Source organism: Natator depressus, chromosome 4 (genome assembly GCF_965152275.1).
Source record: "Natator depressus isolate rNatDep1 chromosome 4, rNatDep2.hap1, whole genome shotgun sequence".
Taxonomy (NCBI): Eukaryota; Metazoa; Chordata; order Testudines; family Cheloniidae; genus Natator; species Natator depressus.
Genome location: NC_134237.1, coordinates 135645897 through 135669484, shown reverse-complemented (window position 1 = coordinate 135669484; position 23588 = coordinate 135645897). Strand labels below are relative to the sequence as shown.

Sequence of the window (23588 nt, the reverse complement as noted above, 5' to 3'; positions counted from 1 at the left end):
TTGACGGCTGTAGAAGCATTGTCAATAACTGCTGTGTTATTTAAGCACCAACATATCCCCATTTAGATACACAAGCTTTGTATTCGGATTAACTAGTTGCATTATATTCACAGACAAAAGACCCTACATTTTAAAGGGCAATAAGATCATTATACAAACTTACAAAGCCATCTCATTCAATGTTAGACTCTGTGAGTGCAGCTAGTTCTATTTTAATATTGAACTAAAAGGTACTAGTGCCTGTGCAATCTCACCGGTACTTAGCTCCTTGTTTCTTATAAATTACTATTTTCTGGACAGGTTTCACCTCAGTAAAGAACACTGATTTTGGGGGGTACAAAAATGTGGGGGAACCTTCACTGATGCCTTTTTGAAAGTCCTTTGCTTTCTCTCTGGTACTGTAGAACCAGAAAACATTACTGAGCAGCAAGAAAACACATCAGAATTCCAGGCTAGTCCCTTCCCCTAACAGGCTCTGCAGTATTCAGGTACCCTTGGCCCAAAGGGTGGGAATGTGTGGCTCACTTTAGAGCAGGGGTTCTAGCAACAAATTTTTTGGTGGCCTCAGAGTGCGGCCACCAACTCTTGCTGGTGGCCACACTGATACTTTTTTTCCTAAAATTATTTATTTTTCCTAAAGTTAATAAAGTAATGTGCACATATACACATCCAAATCCTTGTAATTTATTTATGTAAGGTCTTGGGGTTTTTTTGCAGACTCAATAATAAAAATAGGTTTCAGAGTAACAGCCGTGTTAGTCTGTATTCGCAAAAAGAAAAGGAGTACTTGTGGCACCTTAGAGACTAACCAATTTATTTGAGCATAAGCTTTCGTGAGCTACAGCTCACTTCATCGGATGCATGAATAAATAAATTGGTTAGTCTCTAAGGTGCCACAAGTACTCCTTTTCTTTTTGCGAATAATAAAAATGATGCAGTTATCTCTATTCTTTACTGGACCTAACACAATAGAAATACAAATTAGGTGCTGTGCATGTTCTTGTCTTTTTTTTAATATTCTTTTGCTTTTTTGGTAAAAGTGGTTGTCTGTACAATTCTGAAGTAAATTTAAAAATGATTTGACATAATAGAAGTCCAAATAATAATGAAAAACATATGTGGGTGGCTTGGGTCTGGGGAGGGGAGGCCCGGGGCTCCTCCAGGCAGGTGTGGGGCGGGGGGGGCTCAGAGCTTTGGCGGGCCCAGAGCTCCTCTGGCTGGGGGGTGGGGGGGCTCCTCTGGGCAGGTGTGTGTGTTGGGTGTGGGGTGGGGGTCTTGGGGCTTCAGCCAGCCCGGGACTCCTCTGGCCGGAGGGGGTGGGAGGGGACGCTCGGGGCTTCTCCCGGCGGGGGGCTTGTGACTTCAGCCGCAGGGGGGGTAGGGGGTCTCAGTGCTCCAGCTTCCGGGGGTTGCAGGTGGAACAATTACAGTTGGGGGCTAGCCTCCCCAAAGGGGGGCTCCACCCACTGCCCATCCGCCTGCCACTCACCTCAGTCCCTCACCTGCCGCTTGCCTCCTCTCACCCCCACGCCTGCTGCTCACCTCCTCACTCCCCCGCTCGCAGCCAGACCCCCCCTGCCCGCCTCCTCACCCTACTGCTGGCTTGCTGCTTGCCTCCTTACTCCCCTGCCACTCACCTCACCGCTTGTCTCCTCACCCCTTGAAATGTTAGTACAATAATTATATTCCATTTGATTTTTTTTATAATTGTATGATAAAAATGAGAAAGTCAGCAATTTTTCAGTAATAGTGTGCTGTGACACTTTTTTTTGTATTTTTATGTCTGATTTTGTAAGCAAGTAGTTTTTAAGTGAGATGAAACTTAAGACAAATCAAACTCCTGAAAGAGGTACGGTAGTATGGAAAGGTTGAGAACCACTGTGCTAGTGTATAAAGTTAAAGCTTTAAAAAATGTCATTTCTAAAACAGAGTTTTTATTTTAAGAAAGCAAACAATTATATATGTGAATGGATGTGCACTAGGATTTCGTGGCTGATTTTGTTAGTTACTGGTGGCAGAGCCGTTAAAGCATTGCCATTTTCTCACCTGAAAAATTGGCAGAGTGACGCTCCTAGTTAATCAGGTTTGATGCCAGCAATGTACGTCCGTTCTTCTAAACAAAAGGAAGCCAAGGTTAGCGGAATTGTGTAGAATGTTGTGGAAAGATGTTTGTAGGCCTGTGCTCGATTGTTAATTGAATCATTTTAAGAACTGAACTTGTGACTATTGCTCCTTTGCAGCTTGACCCCTCACCCCTGCCCCCATGCTGACTTGAGTCGAATAGAGATCCCCAAGAACCTGTTATGTTTTTTTCTAGATGTCAGACTCTGTTATTTCATCAGATTCTGTTGCTACAATCAACAGTTCCTGTGGACCATGTTCTGCCCTCAGTAACAAGCGACACATACGGATGTTAAACAAGGGCATCCAAGCAGGTGAGTTTCTTAGGTCCGAACTTCACCTCTGCTTATTCACTTCTGACTTTCATCTCTTCAAAACCATCGTAGAGGGCTGCTTCAGAGTCTAATGCATGTCTTTGCAGACTGGTATGTACACTGGACATTCACTGCCCACAAACTGTACTGCTTAGATGCTTTCACAATCAAGTATTGTGTTAAGATCAGACACTTCCATTTGCTGGCTCCCACTATGCTACTGGCCAATGTCATTGCTCATCTGAGTTCTGCTAACCCAGACCTTTAATCCATCTCAGTATCCAATAAAAAGAACAGGAGTACTTGTGGAACCTTAGAGACTAACAAATTTATTAGAGCATAAGCTTTCGTGGGCTACAGCTCACTTCATCGTTGCATCTGATGAAGTGAGCTGTAGCCCACGAAAGCTTATGCTCTAATAAATTTGTTAGTTTCTAAGGTGCCACAGGTACTCCTGTTCTTTCTGCGGATACAGACTAACACAGCTACTACTCTGAAAAGTATCAAATAAGTGACTTAGCTCTAGCTTCCATGTTATTTTTCTCTTGCAAGAGTTCTAAAGTTCCTGAGGTCCTTTGTCTGTATGTAAGTCACTGAATGTCTTTCTAAGCACTTGCTATTTTATCAGTGTAGTCAGCATGCCAACAGCACCCTTTATCCCTGTTCGCAGTATTGTCCCTTTGAACATCTCTTGTCCTCTGCTTAAGATATGATGTATCCATTGACTGGTATAATTCCTGTGTTCAGGCTCTCCCTCCCCTCCCCCCAACGGCAATTTTCAATTACACCATTCCCTGAAAGCAGGCTTGCAAAATCCTCCTTTAAGGGATGAGTGACTGTTTTTGATGGGCAAACAAAATACCTGTTTTTCATTATCATTATTTTGTGAGTAAACTTTGCATCTGGGATGGTAAATGTTCATGACATTTTTCCAAGGTTTCTTACAGTTTCTTAAGCCTTGGTTAACACCTTCAGTTTTACACGTTTTTAGTTCTCCCTTTCATCCCAACTATTTAAAAATCTTTACAAATAAAATTCAGCATCCGTGGAAAGTGCTGGACTGATCACCCTGAGCAAAGGATTCTGTTTATCCAGTAAAATGTAAGCAGCACAAGCATATGCTGACTTAGCTTTGTGCCTTAACCTGAATACAGGAATCTTCCTCTAGCAGAGAGGTGGTAGTTCACTCTCTCATCCCCTTCAGTGCTTGACCTTTGCTGTAACTGCCAACAAGAGAACCAGTTAGTTCCAGTTGTATTAATGGTGGTGTGATGTAGACACCTTTTGCCCTGGGAGCCAGAATGATGGCACTAAACTAACTTCACATGGATCATCAAATAGTAACAACCGTTGGTCACTGAACTTGAGCTGGATTTGGAGTGATAACTTAAAAGGCGTGAGTCTGTTTTTACCAACGCTTAGAGTCCTCCAGCCCCATATTTAAGATTACAGTAAAATGGCAAAAAACTCTGACAAAACCTGCACAAGTACCACCTTCTGAATCACTAACACCACATTCTGCAGCTTGTAGATCCTCGGAAGTCTTCCATCAATCTTCTGGTCTGGTTCAACCCAGCTTAGTTTATGAGATCTGACATGGTTAGAATACACGGCGGTATGGCAGTAGGCCACTTACTTAGTTTGAAGGACCAGGGAGGGCTTTCCAACATCTTAGCGTATTGAGTCACTGCTGCTCCCGAGTAATGTGTTCCTTTTTCTTTCTTTTGAACTACAGGAGATTTGGAGATTGTGAACAGTGCAACTAAGAAAAACACTCGAGATGTTGGTATGACTTTCCCCACCCCAAGATCTAGCCAAGTGAGGCCACAGAAGCCCTCAAGTTGTGCCGATGGTGGGTTTGGGCAGTTGGATGGTGGGTTTTCAGATTTTCAAAACCCACCAGGCAAGGAGAAACTGAAGGGACAGCCTGGCAATTTTCTCATGGACAAAAAGACAGGAAGTAACAGGCCACAGCTACCACAAGGTCAGATCCAGTATTGCACCTTTGTGAATGGGGAAGTGCTCACATTTCACATCAGCCAGCATATATTACCAGTACACAATGTATATATTCATGAGATCTCTAGCTGGCCCTGTAAGAACAGTCTCTAACAATGGCACAATTATATTTTTTTAAAAGGCAATGGAATCACTAACTTTTATCAAGTGTTTATAGTTGATTATTTTTAGTGCCCCGAAGTGTTAGAGCTCACAATCTAAATTTCAGACATGATATATCAAATGATGGTGACAAATATAGGGAGTGAATGTGGCAAGAAAAGACAAATCAAGTATATGCTCACATGGATACTTTGTTTAGGTATGTGAACATCTTAGCATTTCTGTGAAGCTGCATATATTAAAATGATAATATTCAGTATTTCGTAACTTTACTGATTCATTTATTGAGGGCTTCATGGAATAAGTGAGTTTTCAGGTGAAGAGAAGGTCATAATGTTGGAAGGAAGTGTTCTTGTCTCCCTCTTCAGCTGTGGTTGTATCTTGGGGAAGGACAGGGTCCAGCCTCCTAATTTGAATTTCCCATCAACACTCAGCTACCTGGCTGCTGAAATGTTCTAAAATGTTAGTTTCCATCCCTTGATGCAATTTTTTATCATCTTTTGGTTAGGAACAGATAATCCTACTCATCACAGTCTTGTATATGCTTCACTTGAAAACTTCTAAAGGGTATCTTCTAGTTGTATTTAAATTCCAGAAGGCTGTAAATTCAGGAGGGCCTAGCACGTGAACATAATGGCGTTGGAAGATGAAAAGCATGTGCCTTCAGAAACATCTTTAAGAGCCATAGGACTCTTTGGGATTACAGGTGCTTTAGAAATGTGAAATTATTAGTAATTGAGTGTATAAGTAAAGAGAAATTTCTTAGCTGAGCCATTTCAAAGAGTGTTTTATCCATGTTCGTTGATAGAGACTCGAGGACTTTCTCTAGTGTTTGGCAAATGCAGTTGTTTGAAACAGCCCTGGTGTTAACATGAATAGTCTCATTGAAGTCAGTGGAACTATTGACGTGAGCAAGGACTGTAGGATCAGGCCTCTAATTGTGTTTAGTGACACTGTGTATACATAGACGCTCAAAGGGAGATGGAAAATGAGAAATTGTATATTCTTCAAAATAAATTTCTCTATTTTTTCCTTTTTGGCTCTAAAAAATATTTTCAATAGGAGTTTCCTGGTTTGTTCCTGCTGAGGATTTAAAGTCTGACTCTAGGAAGGAGAACAAATCTAGCTCCTTTTCTGGTCCAGGTCCATCCTGGTTTGAGCCACTGACCAACACAAAGCCATGGAGAGATCCACTCCGAGAGAGGAACTGGCAAGAGCAGCAAGGCAGCATCAAGATTCAACCGGTAGTCCCAGTAAGAGATGTTGAGAACAAGCCCCCAAGGCCATTTGTGAAAATGACATTGCAGGTAAGAACACTCCACTGTAGAGGTTCTTGTTTTACTGTAAGTTTTGGAGGAGAGAGGTGAAAAGATGGAGAAGATTAAGCCATGTTTAGGTGCTCATAGAAACAAAACTTGTGGCCCTGATTTTCACCACTTTGCTTTCACTGCTGTAGGTAGTCAACAACACAACCTATAATACAACACTATTGCTGTTTTTGAAAAAAAGAATTGGATAATTATATACATTTTATAACACCTATGCCTATACAAGCTAAGATAATCAGGATGATCAAATCTCATGTTTTTGGGCTTCAGAAGGAATGTAGCAGCAGCAGTAGCAAGTTGGTTTTTTAATTGCTGCCCTGCAGAAGTATTCATGAATGCTTAGTAATTAAAATGTATCACGCTCTTTAATCTTTAACAGTGAATACAATAAAAACAGGGAACTTACCTATGAAATGGAAACTAAAATGGGGATTTCAAGTACCCACATAGCAAATTATATAGACACTCAAGGCCAAGTGTGAAAAATACAGTTTTATGGTGATGATCAAAACTGAGGAGGGTTGAACAGAAGTTGATGTCAAGAGGCAGTGAGTTTCACACCTACTTCAGCAAGGGCATAATCGCCTGCTGCCTTGAGATACAGGAGTAGAGCAGAGTGAAGGCAGTTGTGTCAGCACAAGCACGCATCAGGAAGTTGTTCAAGGAAGGTGTCTCAGATGCAGCCAAGTCATAGTACTCATTGGCTTTGCATATTGAAAGCTTCTTATTACCACTAAACCTTGGGGTTAAAATGGAAGTGAAATGCTGAGACCCCATTTAAAAACTTTCCTTAGAAGCCAACATAATGTGGACACTAATGAACATATGCTATTTAAAAAGATAACTATAATGGACTTTAGTTTTATTTTGATGGAGGTGTCTAATTCTGTGGTTACCAGTATCTTGTCCTGTGTGTGTGGCTGCCTGATCTTTGGCCTGCTTGTTTAAACTGAAGTTTACATCCTTTTTGCAAATTATTTCAGCTACTCTTTTCCTCAGCCAGTTAGCTTTCATGTTGTTTAAAACCAAAGTATTTGCTAACAAGATCCCCAGAGAATTGCTCAGCATTATGGATGCAGCATTCTGTGCCATGTGAGGATGACTCTTTGAAAGGAATGCTTGCTATGGTTCACTCATGGGGTTAGATATTTTGATCATCCCCTCCCAGGTTGGAGGAACGTCCTGAAACTACTTTACTCTGAGGGTTTTTTTTACCTTCTTAGGAGGCTCTTGCATTGCACCGCCCTGATTTCATCTCCCGCTCTGGGGAGCGCGTGAAGCGCCTGAAGCTCATCATGGAAGAAAGGAAGCTACAGAGTGTGTTGCAGAGTGAGCGAGAGGAGCTGTTCAATCCCCCTGAGAAGAAGGGCTATAAGAATGCTAGTTACCTGCTCTATAACAGAGGTGCCTCATGTTTATGCCTTTTCATGCTCTATAGGAAATACTGAATGTACACTGTTTGTCTACAGAGCATTATTCTAAGTGTACATATTTCTAATTAGATTCTGTAACATTCTTATTCATTTTATATAAATTCATTTTATATATGCATTCTTATAATAGGATAATTATCCATTTTATATGAATAATGAGATTGTGATGGGTTGGGTCACAGAAACCCCCTTGGGACTGCCAACTGATGTGCTGAGACTACCTCTGAGCCTGTTTTCCCTGGCAGCTTGGGACCTCAGTACCCTGTCTTGTTGAGCCAGACATGCTAGCCTGTTGCAAACACGGACCCAGGTCTGAACCATGTCCCCCAAAAGCTACAGGCTTAACAGAAAACAGCTTAAGAAGTGTTCCTGTCTCCAGCACCCAGATACCCAGTTCCCAATGGGGTCCAAACCCCAAATAAATCCATTTTACTCTGTATAAAGCTTATACAGGGTAAACTCATAAATTGTCTGCCCTTTATAACACTGATAGAGAGAGATGCACAGCTGTTTGCTCCCCCAGGTGTTAATACTTGCTCTGAGTTAGTTAATAAGCAAAAAGTGATTTTATTAAATATAAAAAGTAGGATTTAAGTGGTTCCAAGTAATAACAGGCAGAACAAAGTAAATTACCAAGCAACAGAAAACAAAAACATGCAAGTCTAAGCCAAATACAGTGAGAAACTGATTACAGATGAAACCTCACCCTCAGAGATGTTCCAAAAAGCTTCTTTCACAGACTAGACTCCTTTCTAGTCTGGGCCCAATCCTTTCCCCGGTACAGTCCTTGTTCCAGCTCAGGTGGTAGCTAGGGGATTTCTCATGATTGCAGCTCCCTTTGTTCTGTTCCACCCCCTTATATATCTTTTGCACAAGGTGGGAATCCTTTGTCCCTCTGTGGGTTCACACCCCTCCTCCTAAATGGAAAAGCACCAGGTTAAAGATGGATTTCAGTTCAGGTGACATGATCACATGTCACTGTAAGATTTCATTACCCACTTGCCAGCACACACGTATACAGGAAGACTTACAAGTAAACAGAGCCATTTACAACCAATGGTCCTGGTTAATGGGAGCCATCAAGATTCCAAGCCACCATTAATAGCCCCCACTTTGCATAATTACAATAGGACCTCAGAGTTATATTTCATATTTCTAGTTTCAGATACAAGAATGATACATTTATACAAATTGGATGACCACACTCAGTAGATTATAGGCTTTGTAATGATACCTTACAAGAGACCTTTTGCATGAAGCATATTCCAGTTACATTATCTTCACGCTCATTAGCATATTTCCATAAAATCATATAGAGTGCATTAGAACAGTTCTCTGATCTAAACAAACTTGTTCACTGTTTTTGTAAGCTTTAAAGTTTTATCAGGCTCAAAACTTTGCCTTTCTATTTAGACTGCCTGGTTAAACAGAAGAGAAGGACAATTCTAAAAGGTGAAATGGTTCAGAGATCAAAACGGTAAGGCTAAGAAAGACTTATTTCAAATAGACTGTAAATCAGGTGACCTCAATGGGTGGTGAGAATAGATAAATCACTCTTGCAAGTGACGGTTTTGGACGTTTGGGAAACATCAGGTGGTTTAGGTACAAAATGGAAGGTTTTCTGTCAGAAGGTGAGCATGACTTGTTATTAATAGAAGTTTCCATGGTTTTTTTTTAATTTGGGGAAATTTGTTTCTTTTAGCTACCTCTGAACATTTCACGGCAATGTTTCCAAGTCAAACATTGCAGAATTGTGGTGAGCACTAGAACTGAAATGGTCTAGGAACATAAGCCTTTGGTCAGTGAATAGCCTAGCCATTGGACAAACTGAGTGAAATGCAAAAAGTATCAAGCACCACAAATAGTGAAAAGTAAATCAGAGTTCTTCGTCGAGTAGTGTTCCAATGGGTGCTCCAGTTTAGGTGTCTGTGTGCGGAGATTTTTGGTAGCAGTGTCCCGTTGAGTCCGCGCATGTGCTCTCCCTCCCTTGTGGTCTGCCTTGAGGCTATTTAGCACTGCACGGACGAACCCCCCTCGCTTCCTTCTCTACCGCCTTTGGCCTCTGACAGAACGAGCAGTTGTTGCTTCCTTATGTGTGTCATGAGCATATGTAGTGTTTCTTGTGTTACTTTTGTTCTCCCTAAAAGTACTCAGGCTAGTGTGTTTTGTTTTTATTTTAATTTTATTTTATTCCTTTGGTTTAAAAATAAAAGAGAAAAAGGAAAAGAACTTCACTTTCCTTCCCTGTCTGGGGGCATTCTCCCCTCTCCCCAGGCATCTAGTAGACTCATAATTATTTTCTTTTTCAGTTAAAAAAAAAACCCACACACCTGAAGAGGAAGCTGCCTCTGCAGCACACTTCTCCTCATCTCTCCCAGATGAGACTGTGCTGCCCACCCCTCATCACTAGGTGAAGATTTAAGAACTTTCTGGATCTTACCAAGAGGGTGGCAGATGAGCTGCAGATTCCCTTACAGGAGGTGGCAGATACACATCACAAGTTGGTGGAAATTCTGCACGCTACCTTCTCATCTAGAACTGTCCTCCCAATTAATGAGCTGATTCTAGATCCTACCAAAATCATCTGGCAGAGCCAGCCTCCATTGCACCAACCCGCAACAGAGTGTAAACAAAAACAACCCTACATCTCTACCCAAAGAGGCAGACTTTGTTTTCAACATCTGCAACCCAACTTCATCATAGTGGATGTGGTTAATGCATGAAGCAAGCAACATAATGCCAAGTCAACTCCATATGATCAGGCTTCGCAAGATGTCGTATTCATCGACAGCATTACTGTTTAGAGTCATAAATTACCAAACTTTCATGGCTAAAACAATTTTGTTAATCTTGGGAAACCCAGGATGTTTCTGAAACATTACAGGAAACACAAAAAGAACAGATTCAGACCATTCTTAGAGAAGGTCAGTTAATAGCCAGACCGGTCCTAGAGACACGACCAGATGTAGGTGTTACAGCGCCTGTCTAGTCTCCATGACAGTGGTACTGAGGTGGGTTGTGGGGTGTTTTTTCTTTTTGTTCGCTACACCTCTCTAGATTGCCCAAAGAGCTACAGACTTCCAATTTGAAGGGCCAAACTCTTTGCGGAGAAGACAGATTTTCTCTCCGCATCCTGAAGGATTCTCGGACCGCACTACACTCCTTAGGAATCTACACTGTGGAACAGAGGAGAAGATATACCTCTCAACCAGACCACAGATCACAATCTTCTCAATACTCACCATCTCTGTGCTGTTATAAGCCACAGTGTAAGAGACCCAGGGCTCAAAAGTGAGAACAGTCTGCACCCCAGTTCATGACCTCTCAAACTGCCTCTTATAAGCACTTTGATGAACTGGTCAGGGGCCTGAACAATGATACCTTACAGCATCAGCTGCCATCTATACACCTGTCACGCCACTCAGAAGTCACCTTACCTTACCTTCACAGCAGTTAGGACCAGCTCTAGAGCAAAGAGATTGATTTCTAGCCCTGAACCTACAGGGTGCCTACTTCCATATCTCAATACAACCATCATACAGGAGATTTCCTATTGCTTACCTTTGGGGCAGGACCATTATAGGTACAGACTGCTCCACACAGGGTAGTCTCCAAGGTTCACTTCATTGTGGTAGCATACTAACCCCGGTACAGTGACTGGACTTTATCAGCACCAACCTGATGCAGTACAAGCAAGAGCGCTCCTCTCACTACCCACATTCACCACCCTGGGACACATGTCTCCCTAATATGCTGGGGAGCTCACCTACACAACAACAAGGTTCAGGACAAATGGCCTTCCACCGAAATGACCTTCCATATCACTCTTTTGGGACTAGGGGCTGTCAGGAGTGCCTGTGCACAAGCTCTGCCTTTCATCAAAAACGACACACAAAGGTTACGATGGACTTAATGTGACCTGTATGTTTTGTATAAACTGCCAAGGAGCTGCCAGATCTCCCTCCCTCTGTAAGACAGCATTCAAACTTTGGAATTGATGCACCCATCACAATGCTCATCTCAGCTGTCTGTCTACAAGGGATACAGAACGGGATAACCAACAGTCTCAGTTGGAATTTTCTCACGAGAATGAGTGTATACTGAATTCACAGGTGCTGCAAGATATAGCCACCCTTTGGGGAAACATTCACTGGCAGTTGCCCTCATCTTCCCAGCGGACAGGGCCCACTTGTATGTCTTTTCCCAGTTTCCTACCCTGTCCCAAGATTCTGTTGAAAATTCAAAGAAACAAAGCGAGAGTTATTATGATTGCCCCTCTTGACTAAGACAAGTCTGGCTGCCTTACCTGATGCAGATGGCAATATGCCCTCCTGTTCCTCTGATGTCAGCCCATTCCTCACCTGCTCTCTCAAAACAATGGGCTGACCCTTCATCCCAGCCCATGGGTCCTCCGCCTCCAGGTTTGGATCTTTCTTTGTTCCAAGGCTAAGAAACAGAGTGCTCTGACAAGCTGAAACACATGTTGCAACACAACCACAAGTTGACCACTCCACATACCTATCTACAAAATGGAAATGACTCCAAGTTCGTACCATTCGAAGCGGACAGACCCAACCTCATCTTTCCTCCCTCTGATTTTGCACTATATTTTAAACTCACTCAGGTCCCTTAAGGTACATCTCACGGTGAAAATGGCTTTCCACTTGGAGTTTGCTCAGCCACTAATGCGTAGACTCTTTAAGGGCATTGGGACTCTCTTCCCCCATGTGACACCACTCGCTCCAGCCTGGGACTTTAATCTAGTTCTCAGGGCTTGGACTAGACCTCCCTCCGAGTCCAGAGCAACTTGTTCTCTCTTACACCTGTCCATGACGACAGCATTTCTAATTGCCATCACCTCAGCTAGGCACATAGGAGAAATAGCGGCCCTGATGGCACACCCATCATTCACGGCCTTTGTCTTTAAAAAAATAAAAAAATAAAATAATAATAATAAATAATAATAACTCTAAGGCCATATCCCAAGTTTCTCCCTACTTTTTTTGCACTTTCCATATGAATCAACAGCTCCATCTCCCTGTTTTTTCCCCAAAACCACATTGTGACAACTGGGAGACAATTGTGCATATGCTAGATATTAGAAGGACATTAGCATTGTACTTGGACAGGACTAAGGACTTCAGGAAATCCCCTAAAGTCTTCCTTTCGTCCACAGAAAGATCCAAAAGCTCTGTGATTTCTCCTCAAAGACTATCCAAATGGGTCTCTAGTTGCATTAATCACTTAGCAAGGGCGCAACTTGCTTCTGTCCATATGCACTCCATGAGATCAATTCCTACCTCAATCACATTCCATAGGGATACCCCCTATCTCCCCAATCTATAGAGCAATGACTGGGGCCTCTGTCCATACTTTTGCAGAACATTATGCGATCACTGAAGATTTGGCCGCTGACACCATCTTCGACTCCACAGTACTCTCTGTAGTAAAAGACTCCGCTCCAAAGTCCCAGCCTCCAGTGGTGGGTACTGCTCCGGAGTGGAGTGCTCCTAAAGTGCTCCTAAAGTGGAGCACCCATAAGGACACTACTCGAAGAAGAAGAAGAGGAGGAAGTTGCTCACCTTTTGCAGTAACTATGGTTCTTCGAGATGTGTGTCCCTATGGGTGCTCCACAACCCGCCCTCCTCCCCTCTACTTCGGAGTTCTCTATAGGGCTCTGTGGTAGAGAAGGAAATGAGGGGGGTTCGCGCGAGGCAGACGATGAGGGGAGGGAGAGCACATGCGCGGGCTCAACGGGACACTGCTACCAAAAATCTCCGATTAGAGGTGCAGGGGCACACAGACACCTAAAGTGGAGCACCCATGGGGGACACATCTCGAAGAATCATCGTTACTGCACAAGGTGAGTAACTTCCTCATCTAAAACTTTTACGGGTGTGGAATGTAGCAGATGTCTAACAGCACATACCGCTACATGATCATTTGGGACAAGTATTTATATATAGGATATGAAATTGGGTAGATATTGCGGGGAGAGTGCATAATATTTGGATAGTGAATTAAGAATACACAAATAAATGGTGAGATAGGGACAATAAGTGAAGCGGTAGATATGAAAAATGTGATAACTTTCAGTTGGGTCTTGAAATGGTGTAGGAGGAAAGAGGTGAGAAAAGAAGGGAGAGGTATTATATCTACATGATAGTCTGTAAAATATTTAAAGTCTTTTGACATGACAAGTGCTACAGAAGCATAAGATACTTAAAGAATCAAAACAGCAGCCACAGGGATATTGGAGTCAATGGGACTTAAACATATGGCTAATTACTTTGCTGAAGTGGGACTTTAGAGTGTAAGACTATATATAGGGCAAATATATGCCAGAAAGATTAGGTAATATACAAAATAAACCCTGTGGTTTAATATAAAGGCTGGAGGAGAGTGAGCAAGATGATAAATTTGATTTCAATGCTGTTTGGCATTTCAAAAATTGTTTTAAAGGCCATACATTGAAAATTTATAGTAACTTTGAAAGTTGCCACTTGCCCCGGGAATGCAGATGCCAAAATCTTAAAATACTCATTACTTTGGGGAAAACTCTAATCACAGGTCAGTAGTACTCCTTGATCTGTGCCATTAACTGCAGCATCTTCATGAACTCAGAGTTCATATATATCTGAATTCATAGCATGTCTGCTGATTCACCCAACCTGGATCCAGTTGTGATATTTTTATTGCCATTTACTTGTTCATGCTGCACTTGTAACTTTTCTCTCAGTTGAAGTTGGAAAGTAATTTATCACTTTCACTGGCCTTTTAAAATCTGCCCATTTAATGAGCACAGTTTTTTGTGGGTCATTCCCATGAGGTGACTCTTCCATTTCTCCTTACACCTTGTTAGAATTATAAATCAGCCATGGAACAGGGTGCTGAATTTAGCTACAGTCGTGTATTCCCTACGTAAGTTAAATGTCTCCATGAATGGGTGAGCCAATGGCCTAATACCTGAACAGCAGATTACTTTCTAGTTAATGAGGCACCTCCAACCATCCTGGAAGGAGCCTTGGAGAGTAAGTGGGATGGTAGTCTGAGGGAGTCCTAGTAGACCTTCCCACCTCCATCCAGTAGATCATTTGTAGGTCTGAAGAGGCTTTGATCCCCTTTCCAGTGGAGAACTTGTATGGCCTGAGGTAGAAACTTCAAAATGGAGTATGTGCTAATGTCTAATAGGGGATCATGGATGGTGATAACTCTCATGCCTTGAACTGATTGTTTTACACAGAAAAGCTCCCTCAGATGGAATACATGTTGTTACAGAATAGTAAGATGAATACGAAATCTAGGCAGTAGGTCTTAGTAGGCGAATGCTTCTGCTCTTCCTGAAAATACATGGTAGTTTTGTCTCTGGGTGAATGTTTCAGTGTGCAGTGGTGAACTGAGCACATTGGCCAGAGGTAAGGCAGTTTTGCTGGCAAGTGCTCCGCAATCTCTTCATGCGGCTGAGCCATTGCACCTCAGCTCTGACGTGCAACACAGTCCTCTACGGTTTTGGACCCCCCGTCAGCAAAGGCAGCTAGTTGTGCTGTTATAAACCAGATTGGGCCATGGTTTTATGGGGTGGGATTTTCAAAAGTGTTCAGCATCAGCCTCATTCTACTTCCTCTGAAATCGTATGAAAGTCTTACCTTTGACTTCAGTGGAAGCAGGGTTTGGCCTGTGCTGAAAGCTTTTGAAAATCCCATCCATGATGATAGTACCTTTCTGTTGTACACCACTTTTGATTGGTAATTCTCAAAGCGTGTCACAATATTTAATGTCTTTAATGTATTTATCCTCACAACAGCCCTGTGAAGTAGGTTGGTGCTATTATCCCCATTTTCTAGATGATGAACTGAGGCACAGAGAAGCTAACTGACTTGCCCAAGGTCACACAGGAAGTTGGTGTCAGAGTAGAGAATCAAACCCAGATCTCCCCAAGTAGTAGGCTAATGCCCTAACCACTTCAGGCACCCTTTCTGATGAAGTGGATAAAGCATCTACCCAGAGAATGAAACCACCAGTAGCCTTTTCACTTATGAATGGATGCAATTCTACACCTGTGACTTCAGAGGTGAAAGACCAGTGTATCAATCCAAGTACTGCCTAACTCCTTCAGTTTAAGTCTTAGTAGAAGTAAAATTAAGAATCCAAATGTTACTCATTTTGTCTTCTCTATAGAGGTAATGCTGCTAGTGAAGTTTTTAGAAATGTTGGGCGTCTGGGAGCAGCCACAAACAGAGTAGGAAAACAGGGACAAAAGAGAAGGTATGTCTGTGAGAAGGTAGTAGCAAAGAGCTCTACATTAAGGGAACTGTTAATGCTGTAGTGGCCGTGTTCTTATTTTTATAATGGAGTTCTTTCTTTAAGTACCCTATTTTAATTTGTATATGCCTACTCCCACAAGAATCAGCCTCATTGGGTATATCTACTCTAGAGTTTAATTCAGGTTAACTGATTACTAATTCAACATGTTAACTGACATGTTTGTACATGGTAGTCTGGACTCTCTACAAATGTGTGTGGTTTAATCATAGTCTGCGCTTTAGGATATTGCATAGGAATCAGGTACAGCATTGGTCAAATTCATTCCCTGGGACCATTGGGGATGGTGGAAGGGTAATTTAAAGTAGGGAGAGTCTGCTTTATCTAATACCCTCCCATTTCTTTTCCTGCTAACTTCCTTGCCCCTGTTTTTTGACCATCTTATGTCCTTGCTGAAATTAGCACAGAGACTTCCATGGGAGATGCACCCACTTACTCTCAGCTACATTTGATCCTATTGTGACAAAGCTCTGTCCTTGCCTCTGTGGGTCCCGTGTTTCCTGGCGGATTTTGCTAGCCTCAGAGGCTCACTGTGACCCTCCACGTAACCCTTCTCTCTCTAGAAACAAGGGTCACAGTCTACTGAGCTATTTTCATCATAAGCCAGCGAGGGAGGTGAGGAGAAGTTATCCTTCCTTGCACAGTCTCTGTTGTCTCCCAGTCTCAGTGATTAATCAGGGGGCAAAGGACGGGGGGGGGGGGGAGCCCGGGCCCACCCTCTACTCCGGGCTCCAGCCCAGGGACCCTAATAGTATCAGCTATGGTAGCTGACCTTTTAGAAACATGACATGTACAATTCCCTGGGCTACTTCCCCCACAGCAGCCCTCACCTCCTCAAGCTCCACTTCACCCTTACCTCAGGGTCTCCTTCCTTGTGCCTGATATGGTGTGTACTGCTCAGTCTCTCCAACAGCGCAGCTTCCTTCTACAGCTCCTGACATGCACCCCCACCTGACTAACTGGGAGGCTTTTAACTAGTTTCAGCCAGCCCCTGATTGGCTTCAGGTGTCCCAATCAACCTAGCCTTCTCCCTGCCTTCTGGAAAGCTCTTACTTGGCCCCAGGTGTCTTAATTGACCTGGAGCAGCTGCCATTTCACTTATCCTGGTACCAGGGATTTGTTTAGCCTGGAGCTAATATATCTGTCTCCCACTACTTTTCCATAGCCATCTGGCCTTGCCACATCACACTGTGTATCCCTCATCCTCAAAACAGAATAAACTGAAGCCATTTCAAATGATTACCAGTTGAAGGAATAAATGTGTTTAAAAGAAAATCTGCTTCCAGTTCCCTCTGGCATTGTAGGCCGTGATCTGATGAAATCTATTGCATAAAAGAGCAAAGCAATCAATCTCTTAAAACAATATATTTTAGGTACAACATGGTTTGTGTAGAAAGTTTCTACTGTATTCACTCGATCTCGAATCTGTGTGAGAAAAGAAGCAAGGTACAGTTTCTCCTGTTTAAGTATTATACAAGGCTGACCATTCAGAATATGGTAGTGTCTCTGCTCCAGATATTTTTTTTATTATTGGAGGCATTCAGTCCTATGTGAACTTGGCAGCCATTTTCATGAAATTAGCAGTTTCCAGTGTTAAAGCAGACACAAGACTCAGAGCTTTGGGGAGTGTGGGCTGAGCACAGCTCCTGTGCCAACCCTAGGAAGAGGGTACAGTGTCTGTTGCCTTCTGTGCCTAGCCAGTGTGTAGAAGGGAGACTAAGATCCTGATCACTGTACAGAACTGGCAACAGCAGCACTGGCTTTGCAGAGGTCCTAGTCCTTATGCTTCCTGAGTTCAAGGCTTCCCATTATTCCTGGCTCCTGCCTGGGGGAGGCTCAACAGGAGGAGAGGGCAAAATCTGGCCCTAGATCTTTGGATATCACAGATGATTCTGCCAAATTTGGCCCATTTCAAGTGCTTTCTTGCCACAAAAATATCTACCATTTACAGATAAACTTGGTATTTGGAACCCAACGTGCCTATCCACTGGTGGCACCATTTTCTGCTGGTGATCCTGAAAATTGCACTTTTTGGAGAGTGCTGCCATATCATTGACATTACTCCCAAAAATACTCTTTTAGGGGGTGATACTTCAATGAATGGCATTGTGGGATATGGAAACTTCCAGTACCATGGCTGGCTGTGATCGTGTATTCCACGTTTGGCCTCCATGACACTAGCTACCCCAAAAGATAATCTTTCTCTGCTATATTTGGCCAGAAGCCTTTGAGAGAACGTTAGTGAAAAAAGCATCCTGCTTTTTATCTTCAAGGTCCTTTATTCCCAAGTAACTTTTTTTGTCTTTATTTTGTATTTACACTAAGAATCTATGAACAGCTGCCTGAGGTGCAGAAGAGGCGAGAGGAAGAGAAAAGAAAATCTGAATATACTTCATACCGATTGAAAGCACAGCTTTACAAAACGGTAGGTGTTCTGTCTCATAAGCCGGCCTTCTACAGGTCATCAAGGAAAAGAGAATTCCAGGCAAACAAGTTAGACTAGGATATTCAAGATCTCTTACTTTGGGTCAAATTAATTTACTCTAGATTAAATCACTATAAAGTAAATGCAAAACTGGTTGAAAAACTATTTTTAAGAGTAATTATCAATGATTCACGGTCAAACTGGAACCTTATATCTAGTGGGGTCCTGCATGATTCTGTACTGTTCAATATTTTCATTAATGTCTCAGATAATGGAGTGGAGAGTATGCTTATAAAATTTGCAGATGACACCAAGCTGGGAGGGGTTGCAAGCACTTTGGAGGACAGGATTTGAATTCAAAATGACCTTGACAAATAGGAGAATTAGTCTGAAAACAACAAGATAAAATCCAGTAAAGACAAGTGCAAAGTACTACACTTAGAAAGGAAAAAATAAAATGTCCAGCTACAACTTGAGGAATAACTGACTAGACAGTAGTACTGCAGAAAAGGATCTGGGGGTTACAGTAGATCACAGATTGAATATGAGTCAACAAGACAGGTTTCAGAGTAACAGCCGTGTTAGTCTGTATTCGCAAAAAGAAAAGAAGTACTTGTGGCACCTTAGAGACTAACCAATTTATTTGAGCATGAGCTTTCGTGAGCTACAGCTCACTTCATTGGATGCATCAATGAAGTGAGCTGTAGCTCACGAAAGCTCATGCTCAAATAAATTGGTTAGTCTCTAAGGTGCCACAAGTACTCCTTTTCTTTTTATGAGTCAACAATGTGATGCAGTTGCAAAAAAGACAGGGATATTAACAGGATGTTGTATGTAAGACACAGGAGGTAATTGTTTTGCTCTACTGAGCACTGGAGTAGTGTTCCAGTTATGGGAACCACATTTTAGGAAAGATGTGGATAAATTGGAGAGAGTTCAGAGGAAAGCAACAAAAATGATAGAAGGTTTAGAAAACCTGACATAAGAGGAAGGATTTTTTTTAAAAAATAGAGCATGTTTAGTCTAGAGAAGATTGAGGAGGGGGACCTGATAAGTCTTCAAATATGTTAAGGACAGTTGTAAAGAAGGTGGTGATCAGTCGTTCTCCATGTAATCAGCTTAGTTTGCAGCAGGGGAGATTTAGGTCAGATATTAAGAAAAACTTTATAAGGATAGTTAAATACTGGGAATAGGTTACCAAGGGAGGTTGGGGAATCCCTGTCATTGTAGGTTTTTAAGAACGAGTTAAACAAACATCTGTCAGGGATGATCTAGGTTTACTTGGTCCTGCCTCAGCATCAGGGGGATGGACTAGATGACTTCTCAAAGTCCCATCCTAGCCCTACATTTCTATGATTCTATTATATTTATGTGTTTTCTACAGTATGCATCTCTGTGTGTGGATGCTGAACAGAATATATATACAACACTTAAACCAAGCTGCAGGGACCCAACTTAGCCACACTTCAACAGACCAACCTCTGCCCAATGTGCACACTCAATACATAAAAATGAAAAAGAAAATCTGTTGAAAAGGGAGGAAAAATGGTCCCAAATAAATAAATATGACTAGAAAGGCCTTGCCCCAATCCCTGAAGACAGAACAAAGAGATTCTGGTGGGCATACTGAAAGTGTTCCATTGATGACGTCTTTGAACTCTGGTGTTTAGCCCTGGTGTATATTATAAACACAAGAGCTTTCAGAATTCACAGTGGGATTTGCAAAGCATGTTTGACAAGTTTAATAATGAATCACTGTCCTTGTTATAGCTTTGGTTGTATGATTTGGGAGGACTTTGAAAAAATGACTTGTTAACCCTCTGGAGACTGGACAATAGATTCTTGAGTGTTCATTTAGCTGGCAGGTTGGCTAATGTTAATGTACTAAAGAGTAATACTCAGAATTCCATATGCAGTTAAATTGTGATTTAGAGGCAGCTATAGTAAAAGATACATCATGCACAGTTCCCTAGATACATCTATGTTAATGCACCTCCCTTTTATTCTGTGCAGCAGTCTTACCATTCCAATACCAGTGATCTTTCTCTTTAGCAGAGATTGGTGGTGGTTTTATGGAGTGGACCAATATGCTCTAGAGACTAATCTGAGTTCATTGTGACATGGTACATGGTAACTACATTGTATTCAGTGGAGAGAAGGTGTTTTTCTGGGTCATGGCATCTGGTGATCTATAACAAGGAGGTTGCAATTATATATAATGTACTGTGACATGATTTAAAAATATTTATACCACAGAAGTGCTCCATAAATTCTCTTAATAAACGTATCTCTGAGACTGGCAATTTATCACTTTTACGATATCAGTGTTCTAGACATCCATATATGTAGTTCTTACATTGTGACTTAATAAAAAATAGAAATTACTGCTTGTGACCTTCATTGATGTCACAACACTGAAGTCCCAGACTTTATCAAAACTGGTTCAGCTTCTCACTTCCGTTACACCCCCACCTCAGACCCTATAAATCAGTCTTCAGAGAACACTAGATTCAGGGAATAATCCACCGTATGCAGAGACAAAGTCGGTGAGATAATAGCTTTCACTGGACCAACTTCTGTTAGTGAGAGAGAGAAGCTTTTGAGCTTACATAGAGCTCCTCCTCAGATCTGGGAAATGTACCCAGTGTCGCAGATAAATAGAGGTGGAACAGATTGTTTAGCATAAGTAGTTAACACACATTTCAAGGGACCATTCAAGGTGAAGTGGCTTGTTAACACTTCTCCAATCATGGGTGGGCGGGGAGCTGAGGGAATGTTTAGTGGATTATAGATTGTTGTAATAAACGTTAAATCCAGTAAAAAGAACGAGGAGTACTTGTGGCACCTTAGAGACTAACAATTTTATTTGAGCATAAGCTTTCATGGGCTAAAACCTACTTCATCGGATGCATGCAGTGGAAAACAGTAGGAAGATGTGTATATATACACAGAGAACATAAAAAAATGGGTGTTGCCATACCCACTATAATGAGAGTGATCAATTAAGATGAACTATTATCAGCAGGAGAAGAAAAACATTTTGTAGTGATAATCAGGATGGCCCATTTCCAACAGTTGACAAGAAGGTGTGCGTAACAGCAGGGGGAAAAAATAAGCATGGGGAAATAGTTTTACTTTGTGTAATGACCCATCCACTCGCAGACTTTATTCAAGCCTGATTTAATGGTGTCCAGTTTGCAAATTAATTCCAATTAAATCCAGTGTCTCTGTTCAGTCCATGATTTTTAGTGTCTAGTAAAGTTATGAATGTAACGTCCTAGGCTTGTCTTTTGAAGGTTTTGTGCTGGTTTCCTTTGAGGATGAGGACTGAGAGATCAGACGGTCTCCCTCAGTATTCTTGTCAGCACGTTAAAGAAGTATGGGCTGGATGAATGGACTATAAGGTGGATAGAAAGCTGGCTAGATCATCAGGCTCAGCGGGTAGTGATCAGTGGCTCCATATCTAGTTGGCAGCTGGTATCAAGCAGAGTACCCCAAGGGTTGGTCCTGGGGCACGTTTTGTTCAATATCTTCATTACTGATCTGGAGGATGGCGTGGATTGCACCCTCTGCAAGTTTGCAGATGACACTAAACTGGGAGGAGTGGTAGATACGCTGGAGGGTAGGGATAGGACACAGGTGGACCTAGACAAATTAGAGGATTGAGCCAAAAGAAATCTCATGAGGCTCAACAAGGACAAGTGCAGAGTCCTGCACTTAGGACGGAAGAATCCCATGCACCGCTACAGACTAGGGACCGAGTGGCTAGGCAGCAGTTCTGCAGAAAAGGACCTAGGGGTTTAGAGTGGACGAGAAGCTGGATATGAGTCAACAGTGTGCCCTTGTTGCCAAGAAGGCTAACGGCATTTTGGGCTGTATAAGTAGGAGCATTGCCAGCCGATCGAGGGACATGAACATTCCCCTCTATTCGGCATTCGTGAGGCCTCATCTGGAGTACTGTGTCCAGATTTGGGCCCCACACTACAAGAAGGATGTGGAAAAATTAGAAAGAGTCCAGCGGAGGGCAACAAAAAGGATTAGGGGGCTGGAACACATGACTTATGAGGAGAGGCTGAGGGAACTGGGATTGTTTAGTCTGCAGAAGAGAAGAATGAGGGGGATTTGACAGCTGCTTTCAACTACCTGAAAGGGGGTTCCAAAGAGGATGGCTCTAGACTGTTCTGAGTGGTAGCAGATGACAGAACAAGGAGTAATGGTCTCAAGTTGCAGTGGGGGAGGTTTAGGTTGGATATTAGGAAAAACTTTTTCACTAGGAGGGTGGTGAAGCACTGGAATGGGTTACCTAGGGAGGTGGTGGAATCTCCTTCCTTTGAGGTTCTTCAGGTCAGGCTTGACAAAGCCCTGGCTGGGATGATTTAATTGGGATTGGTCCTGCTTTGAGCAGGGGGTTGGACTAGATGACCTCCTGAGGACCCTTCCAACCCTGATATTCTGTGATTGCTCTGTGAAAGGTGTTCACCCACAGGGGATATGGTATTTATCTTTTATCGTTTTTCTGTGAGAGTTCATGTGAGAGCGCAGTGATTGGTTTCACCCACTTAGTTATTATTGGGGCATTTAGTGCATTAGATGAAGTACACCACATGTAGTGATAGGCATATATAGGACCCACTGATCTTGAAAGGTGTGTTGTGGAGGGTGTTGATCATCATAGCAGGGGAGGTATGTCTGCAGGTTTCGCACCTGTTGTTTTAGCAGGGTCAGGTGCCACTTTGAGTTGATGTGTCCCTCGTCTGTGAGGAGCTTGCTTCTGATGATGATGTTGGGGCGTTGTCTGAAGGCGAGAAGAGTGGGTCCAGGAAAGATTTCTTTCAGGATGTGGTCCCAATCTGGGACCAATACTGTTACAGCAACGCTGCATACACTGTATAGTAAACAGTCCCTCTGGATATACACCTAAATTACAAACTGGGCTCCTGTCTCCATACTTCCAACATGTTCCAAGTTTTGGTGTAATGGCCCATTGCATGCTGGGGCATCCCACCAAAGCAGGAGCTGGCCGGCCACAACAGAGATTAATGTCTAAAAATAAGGTTATGGTTAAGGTTTGTTTATTTGTTTAAATGTGGTACCATTCTGAATGCCCTCTTAACCTGCCAGATGGATACATGTTGTTTAAGTTACTGGAATTTGGTACTATCCTTTTGCTGACTACCTTCAGAATATTTTACCAGTCTGAAAAGTGCTTCATAAAGAATATTTTGGATATGTTTCTTTGATTTTCTGTCTTAGGATGGTAAATACTGAACCATAATAATGATCCAATTTATATGACTACAACAAGATTCTGTATATAAATATTATTTTTATTAATGTCTTAAATGTACACCTTGCTGTGCAAATGGTAAATGGCCAAGAGCTTACACTCTTAAGGGCTAAAGTCAGCACAGAACAGAATGCCACAATTCAGAGAGAGAGGGGTGTGGTTTTTATTAATGGTCATAGCCATTGCTGGATCTAAAGTACAGTTAAGTCTTACAATGTTAATGAACACTTTCTGGAG

The 23588-nt window shown here is 42.3% G+C and overlaps 1 protein-coding gene across 1 annotated transcript in view; it reads left to right on the top strand.

The window, feature by feature from the left end:
• Nucleotides 1–23588, top strand: part of ALMS1 (ALMS1 centrosome and basal body associated protein) — a 129995-nt gene that overhangs the window by 102973 nt on the left and 3434 nt on the right. The window contains exons 13-19 of the mRNA XM_074951947.1: nt 2318–2435; nt 4171–4419; nt 5619–5863; nt 7108–7288; nt 8731–8794; nt 15496–15582; nt 17965–18064. Of these exons, the coding sequence (XP_074808048.1) occupies nt 2318–2435; nt 4171–4419; nt 5619–5863; nt 7108–7288; nt 8731–8794; nt 15496–15582; nt 17965–18064 (1044 nt within the window). The remainder of the gene's footprint in view (nt 1–2317; nt 2436–4170; nt 4420–5618; nt 5864–7107; nt 7289–8730; nt 8795–15495; nt 15583–17964; nt 18065–23588) is intronic.